Source organism: Tetrao urogallus (genome assembly GCF_951394365.1).
Source record: "Tetrao urogallus genome assembly, chromosome: 12".
NCBI lineage: Eukaryota > Metazoa > Chordata > Aves > Galliformes > Phasianidae > Tetrao > Tetrao urogallus.
In genome coordinates, this window is record NC_136825.1 from 1,065,214 (window position 1) to 1,082,236 (window position 17,023).

At 65.5% G+C, this 17,023-nt stretch overlaps 2 protein-coding genes across 2 annotated transcripts; both read right to left on the minus strand.

The window, feature by feature from the left end:
- Window positions 1-569: 569 nt before the first annotated feature.
- CDH1 (cadherin 1) lies at window positions 570-8,267 on the minus strand (the record flags this gene model as incomplete). Its single annotated transcript, XM_079541371.1, has 16 exons — window positions 570-782; window positions 896-1,039; window positions 1,273-1,403; window positions 1,480-1,701; window positions 1,907-2,131; window positions 2,210-2,352; window positions 2,427-2,671; window positions 2,759-2,944; window positions 3,034-3,162; window positions 3,278-3,453; window positions 3,567-3,711; window positions 3,785-3,940; window positions 4,046-4,180; window positions 4,290-4,516; window positions 8,009-8,123; window positions 8,199-8,267. 16 exons carry the CDS (start codon window positions 8,265-8,267, stop codon window positions 570-572), a joined length of 2,661 nt encoding a protein of 886 aa, XP_079397497.1.
- Window positions 8,268-9,216: 949 nt separating this feature from the next.
- CDH3 (cadherin 3) lies at window positions 9,217-14,513 on the minus strand (the record flags this gene model as incomplete). The annotated part of the gene is made up of 15 exons (XM_079541373.1): window positions 9,217-9,429; window positions 9,542-9,685; window positions 9,767-9,897; window positions 9,983-10,201; window positions 10,287-10,511; window positions 10,720-10,862; window positions 10,939-11,183; window positions 11,260-11,445; window positions 11,518-11,646; window positions 11,718-11,893; window positions 12,008-12,152; window positions 12,227-12,382; window positions 12,592-12,711; window positions 12,784-12,905; window positions 14,399-14,513. The coding sequence occupies 15 exons, from the start codon at window positions 14,511-14,513 to the stop codon at window positions 9,217-9,219; spliced, it is 2,469 nt and encodes an 822-aa protein (XP_079397499.1).
- Window positions 14,514-17,023: the final 2,510 nt, after the last annotated feature.

The window sequence follows — 17,023 nt, forward strand, 5'->3', positions numbered from 1 at the left end:
CTCTCGTGTATGATGCAAAGGGAATGGCACGTCATTGGTCTGTGTGATTGATCACCCACCCTGCACTGCACACGCACGAGCAGCTCCACACAAAGGCCATCCCAAACCCTGAGCGGGGCGGTGACGTCAGGGTTGGGAGCACGAGGTATTACGGAGAGTGCCGGAGAAACCCCTTCCTCTGTAACAAAGGGAGAGAGGCAGCAGCGGGGGCCTCTTTCCTTGCAGGGGGAGGGATGCTGAGCACCAGCCGTGCGGTGAGGGCTGTGGGATTCAGGCACTGGGAGCCGACCCAGGAGCACCGCTCCTCCAGGCCAGGGAGCGCCTGCCACCAGCCTGTTCCCAAGGAGCTCTAAATGGGACTGTGTGGGGCTGAGGGGGCAGGAAAAGCGTGGGCTCCCCAAAAGCCTCCAGCCCCGGTGACCCTGAGCTTTCCCTGCACCGAAGGGGAGGGATGCGAGTGACGGATCCAATGCTGTTGGAGGGGGCTTTGGCTGCAAGAGCCAGTGCATGTCCGAGGGGGTGAAATGGCAAGAGCCATGCGGCGGGCCAGCCAAGGGGACGAGGTCTGCCTAGTCGTCGTCCTCCCCGCCGCCATAGAGCTCCGCCAGCTTCTTGAAGCGGTTGCCCCACTCGTTGAGGTAGTCGTAGTCCTGGTCCTGGTCGGAGGCGGAGGAGTTGAGGGAGCTGAGCGAGGTGGCCTCCGAGCCGCCGCCCTCGTAGTCGAACACCAGCAGCGAGTCGTAGGGGGGGGCCGTGGGGTCCGTGTCGGCCGCCTTCAGGTTCTGGGGGGGGGGTCAGAGGAAGGGCTCACCCACTGCTCCCCCCGGCCTCAGCCCTACGGGATGGCAGCGCTGCAGGGCAGCCCAGCAGAGCAGCACGGCCGGCTGGGGCTCACCTCGTCGATGAAGTTTCCGATCTCATCGGGGTTGGCGGGCCGGGGCCGGTACTGGGGGGCGGCCATCAGCGGGGGGGCCACATCATTGCGGATCACCTCGGGACGGGCGTCCAGGCCGCGGTGCAGCTGGCTCAGGTCGTAGTCCTGTGTGGGGACGGAGCAGAGAGCATGAGAGGACAGCAACGTGACACTTGAGGGATGGCCGTAGGCACTGCTGCTGTGGGGCAGAATGAACCAGGGGCTTTGCAGGGGATTGAGAGCTCTGTGCATGGCAAACATCCCTCATGGCTACGGCAGGACCCTGGAGGACCATCTGCCATAGGGCAGTGCTGCGAGGATCCCACGGGCAGCGCTGTGACCCGGCACCCCTGTCCCACCTGGTCCTCCTCACCGCCGCCCTCCTCATCGTAATTGTAGACATTGTCCCGCATGTCATCCTCGGGTGGCAGCAGCGGCTCCTTCTCCACTTTGCGTCGCCGGGCAAAGAGCAGCAGCAGCAGCAGCAGAACTGCGAGCAGAGGGCATGGCATCAGGGCCGCGAGGGGAAAGCAGCGCCGTCCACATCCCCATCACACCATACTCACTCAGCAGGGCCAGGATGCCCCCCAGGATGCCCAGGATGGCAGGGACACCCAGCCCACCGACGATGTACGACCTCCGCTCGCAGTTCTTGGCTGTCCCTTCACACTCACACACCTGGGCTTTGACCTGCGTCACCTGTGCCTTGCCCTGGCTGTCCATCAGCTTCAGGAAGATGTTGTACTCGCCCGGCTCCAGCTCCTTTTTCAGGCTTAGGGCCAGCTCATCTTGTGCAAGAGAGAGGAGATTGGGCTCAGAGCTGTCCCCAGGTGTGAGGACACTATCAGGGCTCTGGCCCATGGCAGCTCCCCATTCATGCAAGCCAGCAGAAGCTTGCATGTGCTGGTGTCATTCAGAGTAGCACAGAAAGAAGTGGCTGGGATCTGCCCTTGCTCAGTGTTCCCTCATTGCCCTGCACCCCGCAGCACCTACCTTGGCCCCTTATCGCAACAGTCCAGTTGTTGCTGGAACCATGCTCCAGTGCTGCCTTGAAGGGGTAGGTATGTGGGGGCAGGTCCTTGTCAACAATGCTCAGCATCTGTTGCTCAGGCTGCCGGTTGCAGATCTCAAAGGACCGGGGCTCTGGTGTGGGGCCGTTGTCATTCACATCCTGGAGGAGCAGCAGCAGTGTCCCCGTCCCGGTGGCATCCGGTATCCCTACAAAGCTGGACATTAGCGAGGTGGAGAGCCCACATCCCCAGAGCTTCCAGCTCTGCAGTGGGGGCACAGCCTCACCATTGTCCACAGCCAGGATGATAGCCTTGTATGTGCTGTTGATGGCGTGCACCGACTCGCGGTCCAGTGGCTGGGCAGCCGTGATGATGCCGTTCTCGGAGTCAATAGTCAGCCAGCCTGCCGGGTCGCTGCCCATGCGGTACCTGGGCAGAGGGAGCTGTCAGGGGGGTTCATGCCCACCCCATGCTCTCTCTCTGACAGCCAAGCCCCCACTTACGTGATTTTCTGCCTCACGTCCCTGTCAGGATCTTGGGCTGTGTAGGATGTAACCTCGTGCCCCACTGGTAGGTCCTCTAATACCCCCACCCTCTTGATAGGGGGCACAAAGACAGGGGGCTCATTCACATCCAAGACAGTCACCAGGACGCTGGCGGTGGACAGTGTGATGGGCACGGACAGGGCCACTTTGTTCTCCACCGTCACCACCAGGTCGTAGCGGTTCTTGGTCTCATAATCCAGGCCCTGCAGGTTGGAGACAGGGGTTAAGGTGGCAGTGGGGCTGGTGGGGACATGGCCCACACTGGAGCCATCGACAGTGAGGTGACCCACCTTGGCTGTCTTCAGGATGCCATTGTTGGTGCTGGGGTCGGTGATAATGCTGAAGGCACCATCCTGGTCTCCACTCTTGATGTGGTAAACAGCTTGCCAGGCTGGGGAGCCTGGTGTGTCTTGGTCCGTCACGGTCAGCCTGGCCACCTCTATACCCGGCTTGTTCTCTTCTACCACCCCTTCGTACTGCAGAGAGGGCACAGGGATGGTCACATGTGGGCAGCCTGGGGAGGGCAGCAGCTGGTGAGAGCCAGCTAGGGTGAGGGAACACATACCATGGTAGGGTCGAAGATGGGAATGTTGTCGTTGGCATCCGTGACCTCAATGACGGCCGTGGCGGTGTTGGACAGGCCCTTGCCCTCCTGGTCCGTGGCCTGGACAATCAGCGTGTAGTTGGGAGTGGTCTGCAAGATGAGGTCACGCCATCAGAGGCCCCGCGTCCCCACAGCGCGTCCTGCTCCCGCCGCCCCTCTGTGTGTGGGCTCTGTGCCTGCCGTGGGGCACGAGGAGAGCGCCCACCTCCCGGTCCAGCCCCGTGCCCAGCACGCTGATGATGCCCTTGGCCGGGTCGATGGTGAACATCTGGGGGTGCGGGCTGGGCGGCTGCTGGCTGACGATGGAGTAGCTGACGATGCCGTTGTCGGTGTTCACTGCGTCGTCCGCGTCCGTGGCGCTCACGGTCATCACGGAGGTGCCTGGGCGGAGCGAAGAGCCGGGCAGACGTCACTCATGGGACGCGGCGCCGCCGCCCCCGGCACCACTGCATCCCGGGGCTCCCGGCCCCCCGCCCGCCCGCCGGCCCCCGCACCCGGCTTCGCGTTCTCCTCGATGTAGCCGACGAAGAGCTCCTTGATGAACACGGGCCTGTTGTCGTTCTGGTCCATCACCGTGATGATGATCTCCATGGGGTCCTCCACGGGCTGCCCGCTGGCCGACACGGCGTGGGAGAAGAGCTGCGGGGGCACCGTCAGCCCGCACGGCCCCGCACCGCCCGCCCGCCCCGCAGCCAACGCAGCCCCCACTCACGGTGTAGCGATCGATCTTCTCCCGGTCCAGCTGCTCGGTCACCTCCAGCCACCCCGTCTCGCGCTCAATGACGAAGATGCCCACGGGCGGGCTGTCCGCGCCCTGCCCCGTGATGCTGTAGTACACCTTGGACTCCTTGTCCTTGTTGGATTTGATCTGGCGGCGAGGCGGGGCGGTGAGAGGGGACAGCCAGGGCCGGTGCCCATCCCGGTGACGCTGCGCTCAGCCCGGCCCGGGGCGGCTCAGCCCTCAGCCCCGTACCTGCACCAGCCTCATGGGGTAGGGCCCGCGGTGGTTCTCGAGGCAGCTGATGGGGGGGATGACCCAATCCCTCTTCTGCCTCCGGAGGAAGCCGGAGTCGTGCTTGGGGAAGCTCAGCACAGCCGGCGTCATGTCCTGCAGGAGCAGCGGCTGGTTCTGGTGCCTGCTCAGCACATTGCAGCCCAGAGGCACGTGCAGCTCTCAGCCCCAAAGGGCTGCACTGACTATGGGGATTTCACTTCACCTGCAGGTGGTGGCTGTGGTGGTGGTGGTTCCTCTGCCTGCCCACGGTCACCTGGGCTGAGTGCCTCTGGCCCGTGGCGTCCCGTGCGTAGATGATGAAGCTGATCTCCCTCCCATGGAGCCTCAGTGGCCGTTTTGTTGAGACGACGCCATCCACGTTCACCTTGAAGCGTGTATCAGCCGGGACAAACACGGCCCATGGCTGGCTGCCGCAGGCTGCAAAGCTCACTGCAGGCAGAGGGAGAGCGTGGGCACCCACCGTGCACAGCGCATCCCCATGCACACCAGCATGCACAGGAAAGCCCGGGCACAGAGCATCCCCTCACTCTGCACCGTGAGCAGTGCAGCCTATGTGTGGCACGCTGTACGATCATAGAATTGTTCTGGTTAGGAAACACCACTGGGATTCTCAACCCACCCCACCACAACCATTAACTGCATCCCTGAGTGCCACATCTCCACAGTCCTTGAACACCTCCAGGGATGGTGACTCCACCACTCCCCGGGGAGCCGATGCCAACACATCACTGCTCTTCCAAAGAAATTTCTCCTAATACCCAACCTCAGCGTTACCCATCCTTGCCACATGGCATGGTGTGTCCATGCAGCACGTGTCCCCATGGCACCGCTGCTGCCCTGCCTGTGGCAGTGGGAGAGGGTGCTGTGCTGCTGCTCCGGTTGCTTTTCAAATCAAAACAAAGGCTTTGTCTGGCTCTGATACGCTGGCTCACGGCCACATCAGCAGCCGACTGGAGCGTGAATCTGTGCGGTGGGGAAGGTGCACCCAAAGGCGTGTGACAGCAGTTGGAGCACCCCTGCTGCCCCGGCATCCGTGCTGAATCCATCCCCTCTGCCGTTTGGGGTTCTTTTGGGTCAGATGGCACCCCGGTGTCACCCTGCTAGGTCACGGTGTGAGCTCCAGCACTGGCCACGCAGGTCTGGCACTGCTCAAGCAGGGACCGGCATGTCAGGGCTGAGGACAGCCTGAGGGGGGGGGACCGCGCAGCTCCGCGGCGAGCATCAGCATCACATGAGCCATGGCCGCATGGCTGGAGCTGCCAGAACAAACGTTCCTTTGTCTGGGGATGTTTTGTTTGAGCCAGCAGCACCCAGCCTGGGTCCCCTTGACCTGCGCAACCTCGGCTCCTGCACAGCTGTACAGCACGCGGGGTACCGCCACGGCACAGCAGTGTGCCCAGGGTGAGATGCACGGAGGTGGGCTCCCCAGGGGCGGGCGTCACTGCCGGGACCTGTCCCAGCGTCCCGTGTTACATCAGCCTGCAGGCAGCCCAGGAATTCAGAGACAACAGCAAGGGGGAGGTGATGGCAGAGCCGGGCTGGGGGCTGCTCGCTCACATCCGAGCGCCGCTCCCCGCGGGGCGATGCCAATCCAGGCAGGACCCCCGGCCAGGCCGGGACAGCCGGTGGTGCCGGCTGTGCAGGGCTGTGCTGGGGCATGCCGGGCGCTCCCGCACCGTGGGCTCGCAGTGGGGAGGTGCCCCATCCCCGCGGGCACCTGGCACCCGGCCGGCGGGGCGCACCGTGCTCAGCACCCGGCCCCGAACCGACGCGGTGCAGGGAGCACACCGTGCTCAGCACCCGGCCCCGCACCGCCGCTCAGCTCCCGCTCTCCCCCTCTGCGCCCGGCCGCGCACAACCTGTTTTTCCAGCTCCACACTTGAAAGCCAACCCCTCCCAGTTCCATTCTCCCCAGGGCACAGAGCCAGTGGGGCCTCGGCGGGGCGTGGGGTCGAGCTCAGGGGCTCCTGCTTTTCTGGACCATCAAATGCGATTGGCCAAAATCAGTGAATTACTGGCTCAAAGCTGGGGCCGGGAGGTGAGCCTTCCACTCTGGGCTAGGACCTGGGGACACTAAGCTACCTCCGTTCTGCTGTGACACAGGAAAGTGTCTCACCCGGGCTGGGCGCAGGGTGAGTCACAGGCACAGCCAAGTGCCACCATCCCAAGACTCTTCCCTGTCCCCACACAGGTTGTGCAAGTGGCTGTGCCGGGGCGGAAGCTGGTGGCAGGGGGAGGCACACGTCAGCCTGTGAGCAGCCGGGGTGAAAGTGCTGTGAGAACACTGTGAGCCACACGTCCCGCCAGGGACTGACATCACCGAGTTTCACCGTGACTTCAGACTCTCAAGGTTTCTCCCATTTAGGGCTGATCCGGGACCTATGCAACTGGGGAGTGTCACATCTGGCTGCAAACCTGTGTTCCTCCCATAAAGTGCCATATCCACACAGCCGAGGGCTCCTTGAGAGCTCCTTCCTGCGATCTGCCATCCCATCCCCTACCTTTGTGCAGTAAGTGAGGCTGAACACAGCCCAGGGATGCAAGGCAGGTGCTGTCCATCCTTCCCTTGTGGTGTGGGGCAGCAGCAGCCCCAGCACCCACTGGAAAGCATCATGCCGTGCAGCTTTTACAGCCTGCATTAACATGGAGGAAATTGCTCCTTCCTCCACTGAGCCCTTTCATCAGCCGGGCAGTTGCAGCGCCGCCGGGAAGCCCAGAGCTGCACCCAACCCGGCCCCTGGAGCACCCACTGATGTTCACCACCCCACCGCCACTCGGGGCCAATCCAGACCTGTCTGACTGCAAACACAGTGCTCAGCTCATCGGATAATTACAGGGCAGCTCATCAGCCTGCCCGTGCTGTACCACAAATGGGGCTTTTCAAGGGCCGCGCGGCACGGAGGGCACGGCACGATGCTCTGGGGCCGGGCATTGCGGCAGCAGCGCTGGCACGCGTGGGCAGACTCAGACACCCTCCTCCCACACATGTCCTCTGTCACCGGCCCCAGACGGGAAGCCTGGTGCTCAGCAGCTGGGGATTTCCAGCTGGGAGCCGACGCTGTGTGCTGGGGAAGTGCCGCTTGGCACGCAGCTGCTCGTCACCCTGGTGTCAGGCGCTGCCCCAATGGGCACAGCCTGCCGTGCTGCACAGCATTGGTAAATGATTAACCGACAGAAAGCTCAAACACGGAATGCATTCGGTACAGTGCAGGGTTCAGCTCCCAGCCCCGATACTCCCCAGCGTGGGCGAAACTCACACTGGAGCTCCTCAGCCACCCTTTCCAAGAACCACTGCGCACCCACGCACGGCTCCGCACCAGGACAGGCGCTCGGTGCTGATGCGGGCTCAGTGCTGATGTGTGCTCGGTGCTGATGTGTGCTCGGTGCAGGCTCAGGGCCGGGCTCCATGCCCCACACCCAGCCTGCCGGCCCGAACAAGCCCGCTCTGCCTGAGTCAGCGCCGCCCGCCTCGGTGCTGCTGGGAGAGGCACCCGCTGCCCCCGCGCGCCCTCGCCCCGGCACCTGCACCACCTGGCTGCTCGGGGAGCTGGGACACATAGGCACGGCTCTGTGTGCCCACGGCCACCAGCATTGAACTGGGCTGAGTGCAGCCGGCCCTGACACCACGCAGGGCACACTTAGCCACGGCTTTGTTCCCCATGGCTACCCTCGGTGCCACGCACCCAGCCCACCCCCACAATCATATTTCTATGCCAACTTGCCACGCATAGAGCCTGTCCCATCAGGAACACCTTTGTCCTTGGTACCAGCCACCCTTGGTACCACGCACTGAGCTTGTCCCCACGTATCTCACCACCATCAGCATCGCACACCCAACCCATCCTCACAACCACAGCTCTGTCGCACCTCGTGGGCGCACAGCTCCGTACCCACAGCCCCAGCTGCCCCGCAGGGTCCTACCTCGTCCCAGCTCCTTGCCCGCCGCCACGCTGTCCCGGGGCACACTGAAGGTGAAGGTCTCTGCAGCAAAGCCGGGCTGGCAGGGGGCTGCCTCATCACACCGCCAGCCGCACACCTGCCCGAGAGAGGCGTCAGCCCTTTCCCTTTCTGTCCCCTCCTGCCCCCTCCATCCCGCCCGGCAGCCCCGCACCTGGAGCAGCAGCAGCAGCACCAACACGGGGAAACGCTGCGGGGCGGTGGAACCCCACCGCCGCCCCATGGCTCAGGGACCGGGCCGGTACCGCTGCAGACGGAGCTGCCGAGCTCTGCCTCCGCCGAGCGCAGGTGGGAGCGCCCCGCCCGCAGGTGTTGGCCCCGCCGAGCCCCTCCCCGCCCCGCTCCGCCTCACCGGGGCCGCCCCGTCCCGCCCGCCCCGTCCCACGGCGCCTTCCACGGGCACGAGGCCCACGGGGGGATGAGAGGGCGGCGGGTTCGGTCCCCTTCCTCCCTTCCTTCCTTCCTTCAGCTGTCGCCCCTTCTGCGAACTGCGGCGCTCCTTTCCGGCCCGAGATGAGCAGCGCCCCTCGGTGCCACCGCCGCCCCCGCGGCTGCAAGGGAGCAAAGTCCGCATAGGGGACGCCGGGGCTGCTCCTACCGAGCTGGGACAGCGGCTGAGCCCCGGCCGTGGCGCGGCAGCAGCACTGCTCGCTTCCCCCTAGGCACAGTGCTCAGCCGGCTTGGTTAATGCAGTGAAGTTGTTTAATGCACTTATTGCTGAGCGCCAAGCAGGCAGAGATCCCCGGGGACGGGCAGCCCTGCTCCCTGTGCTCCCCATCCTGGCACACAGGGGATCGGGCTGTGCCAGCCCGTGCTGCCAGGATGCCCGGCTGAGAGTCTGGCTCTGAGCCCCTGGAGCACACGTTCCCCAGAATCACAGCACAGGAGAGAGGAAGATCTTAAAAAAGAAAAAAAAGGAAAGCCACATCCTTTATTAAAACTTCTTTAAAACTTCTACAGATCCCAGCTCAGCCCACCAGTACCGTCTCACTACATTAAATTCATGTTTTCTTTAAAAAAAAAAAAAAAAAAACAAAAGTTGAAACACACAGGAGGAAGCCAAGGCTGCTTTGGGCAGCACAGGGAGTGCAGGAGAGGGGAGCATGGCCCCAAGGCACGGGCAGGGTAAGGCTTTGGGCAGCAGCAGCACTGGGGGGGGGGGGGGGTGGGGGCTATTCGTCGTCCTCCCCGCCGCCATAGAGCTCCGCCAGCTTCTTGAAGCGGTTGCCCCACTCGTTGAGGTAGTCGTAGTCCTGGTCCTGGTCGGAGGCGGAGGAGTTGAGGGAGCTGAGCGAGGTGGCCTCCGAGCCGCCGCCCTCGTAGTCGAACACCAGCAGCGAGTCGTAGGGGGGGGCCGTGGGGTCCGTGTCGGCCGCCTTCAGGTTCTGGGGGGGGGTCAGAGGAAGGGCTCACCCACTGCTCCCCCCGGCCTCAGCCCTACAGGATGGCAGCGCTGCGGGGCAGCCCAGCAGAGCAGCACGGCCGGCTGGGGCTCACCTCGTCGATGAAGTTTCCGATCTCATCGGGGTTGGCGGGCCGGGGCCGGTACTGGGGGGCGGCCATCAGCGGGGGGGCCACATCATTGCGGATCACCTCGGGACGGGCGTCCAGGCCGCGGTGCAGCTGGCTCAGGTCGTAGTCCTGTGTGGGGACGGAGCAGGATGAGGCTGACGCCCAGGGAGCACTGCAACTCCTCCCCACGACCTCGGGCCCGGCCCTCACCTGGTCCTCCTCACCCCCACCTTCCTCCCCGTAGTAGAAGATGTTGTCCCTCGTGTCGTCCTCAGGCAGCAGCAGCGGCTCCTTCACCACCTTCCTCCTCCTCACCAGGAGAAGCAGCAGCAGTAACACGACTGCAGGAGAGGAGCTGCATCAGTGCTTCATCCCCATGCTGCATCCTTGGGTCCCTCCCACACCCCAAAGCGGGTGGGCACTCACGCAGCAGAGCCAGCACGGCGCCCAGCACGGCGAGCACGATGGGCACACCGGTATCCACCCGCGGCTTCTGGGCACAGCTCTCCACCCGGCCCTGGCAGTCGCACACTTGTGCCCTGATGACGGTGACCTGGTCCTTGCCCTGGCGGTCAAAGAGCCGCAGGTAGACGCTGTACAGGTTCTGCTCCAGGGGCTCCGTCAGCCACAAGGCAACGGTGTCACCTGCATGGGATAGGTGACAAGTTTCATTTCATCACATTGGCTCATGTGGGACCAGGTGCACCACCACCTCGAGTCCCCATGTTACCTCCACTGCCAACCTCCACCGCCCAGCTGTCCCCAGAACCATGGCTCAGCTCAGCACGGAATGGCCCGGTGTTGGGGGGCAGGTCCCGGTCGGTGATGGTCAGCACCTGGGGCACGGGGCTGCGGTTACAGATGACGATGTCACGGGGCTCGGGCTCAGGGCCGTGGTCATTGACATCCAGCAGGGTGAGGAGCAGCGTGCCGGTGCCTGTGGCAGGTGGCAATCCTACAAGGAGAAGTGGGGCCGGTAAGGGACACTGCAGTGGGACTCCCATGCTGGCAGAAGGCTTTATGGGCAGCACAGGCACCACTCCCTGCCCTGGGGCTGAGCGGGACGCAGCCCCCGTGACGCCAGCAGCACATGTCCCTCATGTGGGACTGCAGCCTGATGGGAACGTGGGAACAAGGGCCCCTTTCACAGCCGCCGCACTCACCGTCATCTACAGCCAGCAGCACGGCCGTGTAGGTGCTGTTCTTGGTGAACGGGGACTCACGGTCCAGCTGCTCCCGTGCTGTGATGATGCCGTTCTCGGGGTGCACAGCCAGCCAGCCCGCGGGGTCACTGCCCATCACGTACCTGTGGGCACAGCGGGTTGGTCCTGCGGGGCATGGCAACAGGGATCCATCTCTGACCCCAACCCGGCCCTGCTCACTTGATGCGCTGCTGCTGGGCTCTGTCAGGATCCTGGGCTGTATAGGAGGCGAGGGGCTGCCCCAGCGGCACATCCTCCGGCACCTGGGCCAGCCGCAGCGGCGGGTCAAAGGCGGGCGCCTCGTTCACATCCTCCACACCGACCGTCACTGTGGCCGTGGCTGTGGGCAGCTTGATGGCGAAGGGAGCTTCATTGACCACGGCCACATGGAGCACGAACTGCCGCTTGGCCTCGTAGTCCAGACCCTGTGGGAAGTGACAGGATGGGCAGCACCACCCAGGGCTGGTGGCTGTGGTACAGGGACAAGCAGGGGACACGCACCTTGGCCGTGCGCAGGACACCCTCATTGCTGGCAGGGTCAGTGGTGATGGTGAAGGCACCGCCCTCATTGCCACGCACGATGGAATAGACTGCACGCCACGCTGCTGTCTGTGGCTCATCCAGGTCCGTGGTGGCCAACCGGGCCACCTCCAGCTCGGCCTCATTCTCTGGCACAGCTGCCTCATACTGTGGATTAGGAATGGTCAGCACGGAGCCCACAGCACCCGGCACACCCTGCCCACGTCACAGCCACGGTACCATTTTGGGCTCAAATTCAGGGGCGTTGTCATTGACATCCGTGATCTCAATCACAGCCAGCGCCGTCGTGGTCAGCCCCTGCCCGTCCAGGTCGGCCGCCTGCATGGTCAGCGTGTATTCCCGCACGCGCTGCGATGGACAGACAGACATCAGCACCCAGAGCCACAGTGCCAGGACTGCCCTGTGGGCACGGCTCCCACCTCCCGGTCGAGGCCGCTGGCGATGACGCTGAGGGTGCCGGTGGCGCGGTTGACGGTGAACATGTGGGGATGGGGCTCTCGCGGCTCCTGGCTGAGGATGGAGTAGGCGATAACACCGTTGTAGGTCTCCACATCGTCGTCAGCATCCGTGGCGTTCACCTGCATCACCGAAGTGCCTGGGGGACAACGGAGGATCTGTGTGGGCAGGGTGGGTGTGGAGGACGGGGCAGCCTCATTCCCGAGGATGCATCCTGCAGGACGCAGAGCTTCTCCCTGCAGCACAGCCCTACCTGGCAGCGCGCCTTCGGGCACAGAGCCTCGGAACACCTCCTGTGTGAACTGGGGCTTGTTGTCATTTTGGTCCGTCACCGTCACTATGATCTCCATCGGCTCCTCCACGGGTTTGCCATTCTCAGACACGGCATGGGAGTAGAGCTGCAGGGCAGAGGGGTGAGTGTGGAGACAGCACGGCACTGGTGTGAACCCAGCGCCCCGCAGCAGGGACCCACATGGTACTTGTCGATGTGCTCCCGGTCCAGCGGCTGCATCACCTTCATCCAGCCTGTCTCCTTCTCAATGGTGAAGATGCCCTCGGGGGGAGCATCCGCCCCCTGCCCAGTGATGCTGTAGAAAATCTTTGCCTCCCGGTCCCGGTTGGATTTGATCTGGGAGGAGATGCAGCGGTGCAGGGCTGTGCCTCCCCACTGCAGGGTGAGCAGCCCCCCCACGCACCCCTCAGCCACGGTACCCCAGTCTGGGTTTCAGATCCGTGCCCATGGCCGGCATTCCGCTGCCTTCAGTGCGCACAGCCATGGCCAGCCCTGAAATCCCACCCAGACACAGCATCACTGAAACCTCGGGGGCTCCTCCATACCTGAACCAAGTTTTTGGGGAAGGGGCCCCTCTCATTCTCAGGAACTTTGATGGGAGGGATCACCCAATCCCTCTTCTGCCTCCTCAGAGCGGTTTGAGCGTGAGGGACATCAGGGAACTCCTGCAGGAAGGGGAGCAGTGATGGAGCGGCCGCACGCGGGGGGTTTGGGGACGGGGCTGCCGAGAGCGTTACCTGCAGGGAGCGCCTGCTCCGCGTGGGGACCCGCGGGCTGCTGGCATCCCGGGGAGCCACGGGCAGCGCCCCGACGTGGGGCTCCTCGATGTCATCCAGCACCGCGCCGCGTCCTAAGGTCGCTGCAAGAGGCAAAGGGTCAGGGGGGCGGGAGGGGACGCAGCCCCCAGGAGCCGTCCTCAGGCCCACACGCCATCCGAACGCCCGCAGGGCTCCACGTGCTCGCAGCCCAGCTCCAGGGAGAGGGATTTGGGAAGGTCAGGGCCGCTCCCAGCACGGGGGCGGGCAGCAGCAGGAGCGCGCCTCGGCTTTGTTGCGGAGATTACGGGAAATTCCTGGGCACGCAGCGCCCTGCCCCGCGCCTCCCACCTCAGCGTGTCCCCGCCTCGGGGCTCCCGGCTCCGACCCACCCCCCCCGGGCAGCGACTCCACCATCGCAGGGTCCCACACCTGCGGCCACACTGCAGCCCCGACCCCCAGCCCGGCAGTGCTGCGGGTTTAGGGGATTAGCAGCGCTAAGCTGCTCCGAGCACACTGCTGAGAGGTTGCCGGGGGCTGGGGGAGATGGGAGTGGATGAGGAGAGCTGTGCCCGCGGGTCTCTGGGTGGGGGGAAATCCCTGGAGAGTTCCCTCATCCCCATACGGAGCTGGAGCCTGGAGAGAAGCGCCGGCGGCCCTTTATGGTGGGCGATAAGGAAGATGCTGGGGCCGGAAAGGCCGCAACCACATCATGGCTGAGACACGAGCCTCCGTGCCGCGGGCAGCCTCCAGCCCTGCCTTTGGAGCTGAGCTGTGCTCCAGTACCAGCTCAGGGGAGAGAACCCCCCATTCTCGTACCCTCAGTGTTCTGGGACACTGTGTCCCCCGGCCGCAGGGCTGCACCCCCAGCCCAGCCCTGCCCTGGTGCCAGTCCCACTGCCGGCAGGAGCTGGGCCGTGGGCAGCGGCACGCAGCATCCGAGCGGGCTGAGGTCAGGGCCTGGCACGGAGAGAGCACTTACAGCGAAGTGCTTTGAGTGCTCCGCAGCCATTAGGCAGCACTGGCTGCGGCCGCGGTTCCCGAGCAGCTCCACTCCCCGGGGACGCCGACGAGTAAACACCGTGAGCGGCCCCACCGGCATCGGGACGAGTCGCTGCCCCTCCCCACCCGGATCAGAGAACGGACCCCCGGGGCAGCCGCCTCCCATCGCCCGTCCGCCGCCGACCACCGACCCGAGGGGTACCGATGCCGTCCAGGAGCTCCCGGCCTCTCCCCTCCCCACGGCCGAACTGGAGGCAACGAGGGGACCCGAACGGCACCAGCAGCCCCCTCCCACGGCCCGGGGGATGCAGCCACCAAAAGCCCGCCGAGGGCCGCCGCTCGGGGCAGAGAGCAGCCAGGAAAGGACCGCTCCCACTCCCCGGTGTGCGCGAGCAGCCCCCGCCCCGCGTCCCGACGGCATCGCCGGGCCCCCTTCCCCCATAGCGGTGGGGGGGCAAGATGGGAACCGCGCATCGCACCAAGAGGAACTCCGCCGCTCCTGGGGCAGCCCGCCCTACCCACACGCGCGGTCCCGCACGGCGCGGCGGCACCTCCGGCCCAACGATGCTCCCCGCGCCCCGACGGCACCGCTTACCGGGAGCCGGGAGCGATCCGCGGCGCGGCCCCGGGGGGGAGCACGGCCGAGCCGGGGCGGCGGCGAGCAGCAGCAGGAGAAGGAGCGGGCAGAGCCCGGAGCGCGACCCGCACATGGCCCCGCCGCCACCGAGCGCCGCGCCGCGAACCCGCCCGTTTCAACGCGCCGCTCCAGGTGAGGCCGCGGCCGCGCAGGTACCGCCCGCTCCGCCCCGCCCCGACCCCGCCCCGCACCCGCCCCGCATCTCCGGGAGCTCCGCCCGCTGCCGCCGCGCGCCCCCCGGTGCTTCCGTGCTGCCCCGTGAGAAGCGCCCCGGGACCAAGGGTGCCATTGGCAGTGCCCGTTTCTGGCACCCCCAGATCCTTTTCCACGGAGCTGCGTGCGGTCGGTATGACCGGCAGGACCCGGCTCTCGGCCGCGTTGGACCCCATCCCGTCGGTCTCTGCCCAGCGTTGTCCTCGAGCGGTGGTGCTCCTGCAGCCCCGTGCCTGTGTCCCAACCACGGGCTGAGTGAGCGGCTCTGGCCGGTAAAGACAGACGCAGAGAAGGCACGGAGACCCCCACCCTTTCCTCAGCAACATCGTTCCCCGGTGCACCCAGTGAAGGAGGAGGGTTCACCTTGGCCCTTTTGCTGCCCAGTGCCCACGTGAGCCGAGCAGGGGAAGCGCTGCCAAGGTGAAAGTCCACAACGAGAGCCGTGTCGGGTCAGCACTCAAACGAGCGCCCAGCAGGGCTAGAGCCATGTCACCCCGAGCCTTCATCCTCCTCGTCCTCCTCGTGCAGGTGGGACCCTCTGCATGGCAGTGGAGGGCTGCAGGGAGGAGCAGCAGGGCTGGAGCACAGCCCAACCACCATCCATCCTGCAGGACGCAGTGTCTGGTGTTCAGGCAGATGTGCTGAGCTTCCCCAAGCACGACTCCGGCTTCCTCCGGAGGCAGAAGAGGGATTGGGTCATCCCCCCCATCAGCTGCCTCGAGAACCACCGCGGGCCCTACCCCATGAGGCTGGTGCAGGTACGGGGCTGAGGGCTGAGCCGCCCCGGGCCGGGCTGAGCGCAGCGTCACCGGGATGGGCACCGGCCCTGGCTGTCCCCTCTCACCGCCCCGCCTCGCCGCCAGATCAAATCCAACAAGGACAAGGAGTCCAAGGTGTACTACAGCATCACGGGGCAGGGCGTGGACAGCCCGCCCGTGGGCATCTTCGTCATCGAGCGCGAGACGGGGTGGCTGGAGGTGACCGAGCAGCTGGACCGGGAGAAGATCGATCGCTACACCGTGAGTGGGGGCTGCATTGGCTGCGGGCGGGCGGTGCGGGGCCGTGCGGGCTGACGGTGCCCCCGCAGCTCTTCTCCCACGCCGTGTCGGCCAGCGGGCAGCCCGTGGAGGACCCCATGGAGATCATCATCACGGTGATGGACCAGAACGACAACAGGCCCGTGTTCATCAAGGAGCTCTTCGTCGGCTACATCGAGGAGAACGCGAAGCCGGGTGCGGGGGCCGGCGGGCGGGCGGGGGGCCGGGAGCCCCGGGATGCAGCGGCGCCGGGGGCAGCGGCGCCGCGTCCCATGAGTGACGTCTGCCCGGCTCTTCGCTCCGCCCAGGCACCTCCGTGATGACCGTGAGCGCCACGGACGCGGACGACGCGGTGAACACCGACAACGGCATCGTCAGCTACTCCATCGTCAGCCAGCAGCCGCCCAGCCCGCACCCCCAGATGTTCACCATCGACCCGGCCAAGGGCATCATCAGCGTGCTGGGCACGGGGCTGGACCGGGAGGTGGGCGCTCTCCTCGTGCCCCACGGCAGGCACAGAGCCCACACACAGAGGGGCGGCGGGAGCGGGACGCGCTGTGGGGACGCGGGGCCTCTGATGGCGTGACCTCATCTTGCAGACCACTCCCAACTACACGCTGATTGTCCAGGCCACGGACCAGGAGGGCAAGGGCCTGTCCAACACCGCCACGGCCGTCATTGAGGTCACGGATGCCAACACCCCCAGCACCGACGACATCCTGAAGACCAACAAGGTGAGTTGCACCCCTCGTGGGCAGCCCTAGTGCGGATGAGGCTCTGGGCTGTTCCCCACGGCCCAGGAGGGAGCTGGGCTCCATCACGCGGGCAGCCACACCTCAGCACTCTGCAGGAGACAGGCAGGTCGAACAAGCACAGCTCGTCCAGGTGAGACCCCAGGGGCTCAGCCCTGCTCTGGCACACCAACATTCATCTGGGCTTGGGTCCACCAGCCCTGGGGCCGCAGTGCCGGGTGCTGTGGAGGCACCTGGGAGCACTGCCCAGTGCAGAGCCGCCTGCACGGGCCAGCCCAGCCGGGGAGGAGCGTGCTGGGATAGCGGCACTCGGCCCGGCAGCTCCGTGGGGAGGGCGGCTGGGGCAGGGGATGGCATTCTGAGTGGCGGCATTGGACGTGGGGAGCTGGAAGAGCAGAATGGAGGTAAGGCAGGTAAGCCACCGGGTGCCCTCACGTGCTGTTGTGCCTCCAGCACTCCCAGCTCAGCCAGCAGCCAAGGCCCACAGCCGGTGCTGGGCTGGAAGCAGGCACCCATCCACTCCAGCACCTTCAGGTCAGTGTCTCTCAGCCGTCCCATCCCCTAGAGGGCAGGTGCGTTGC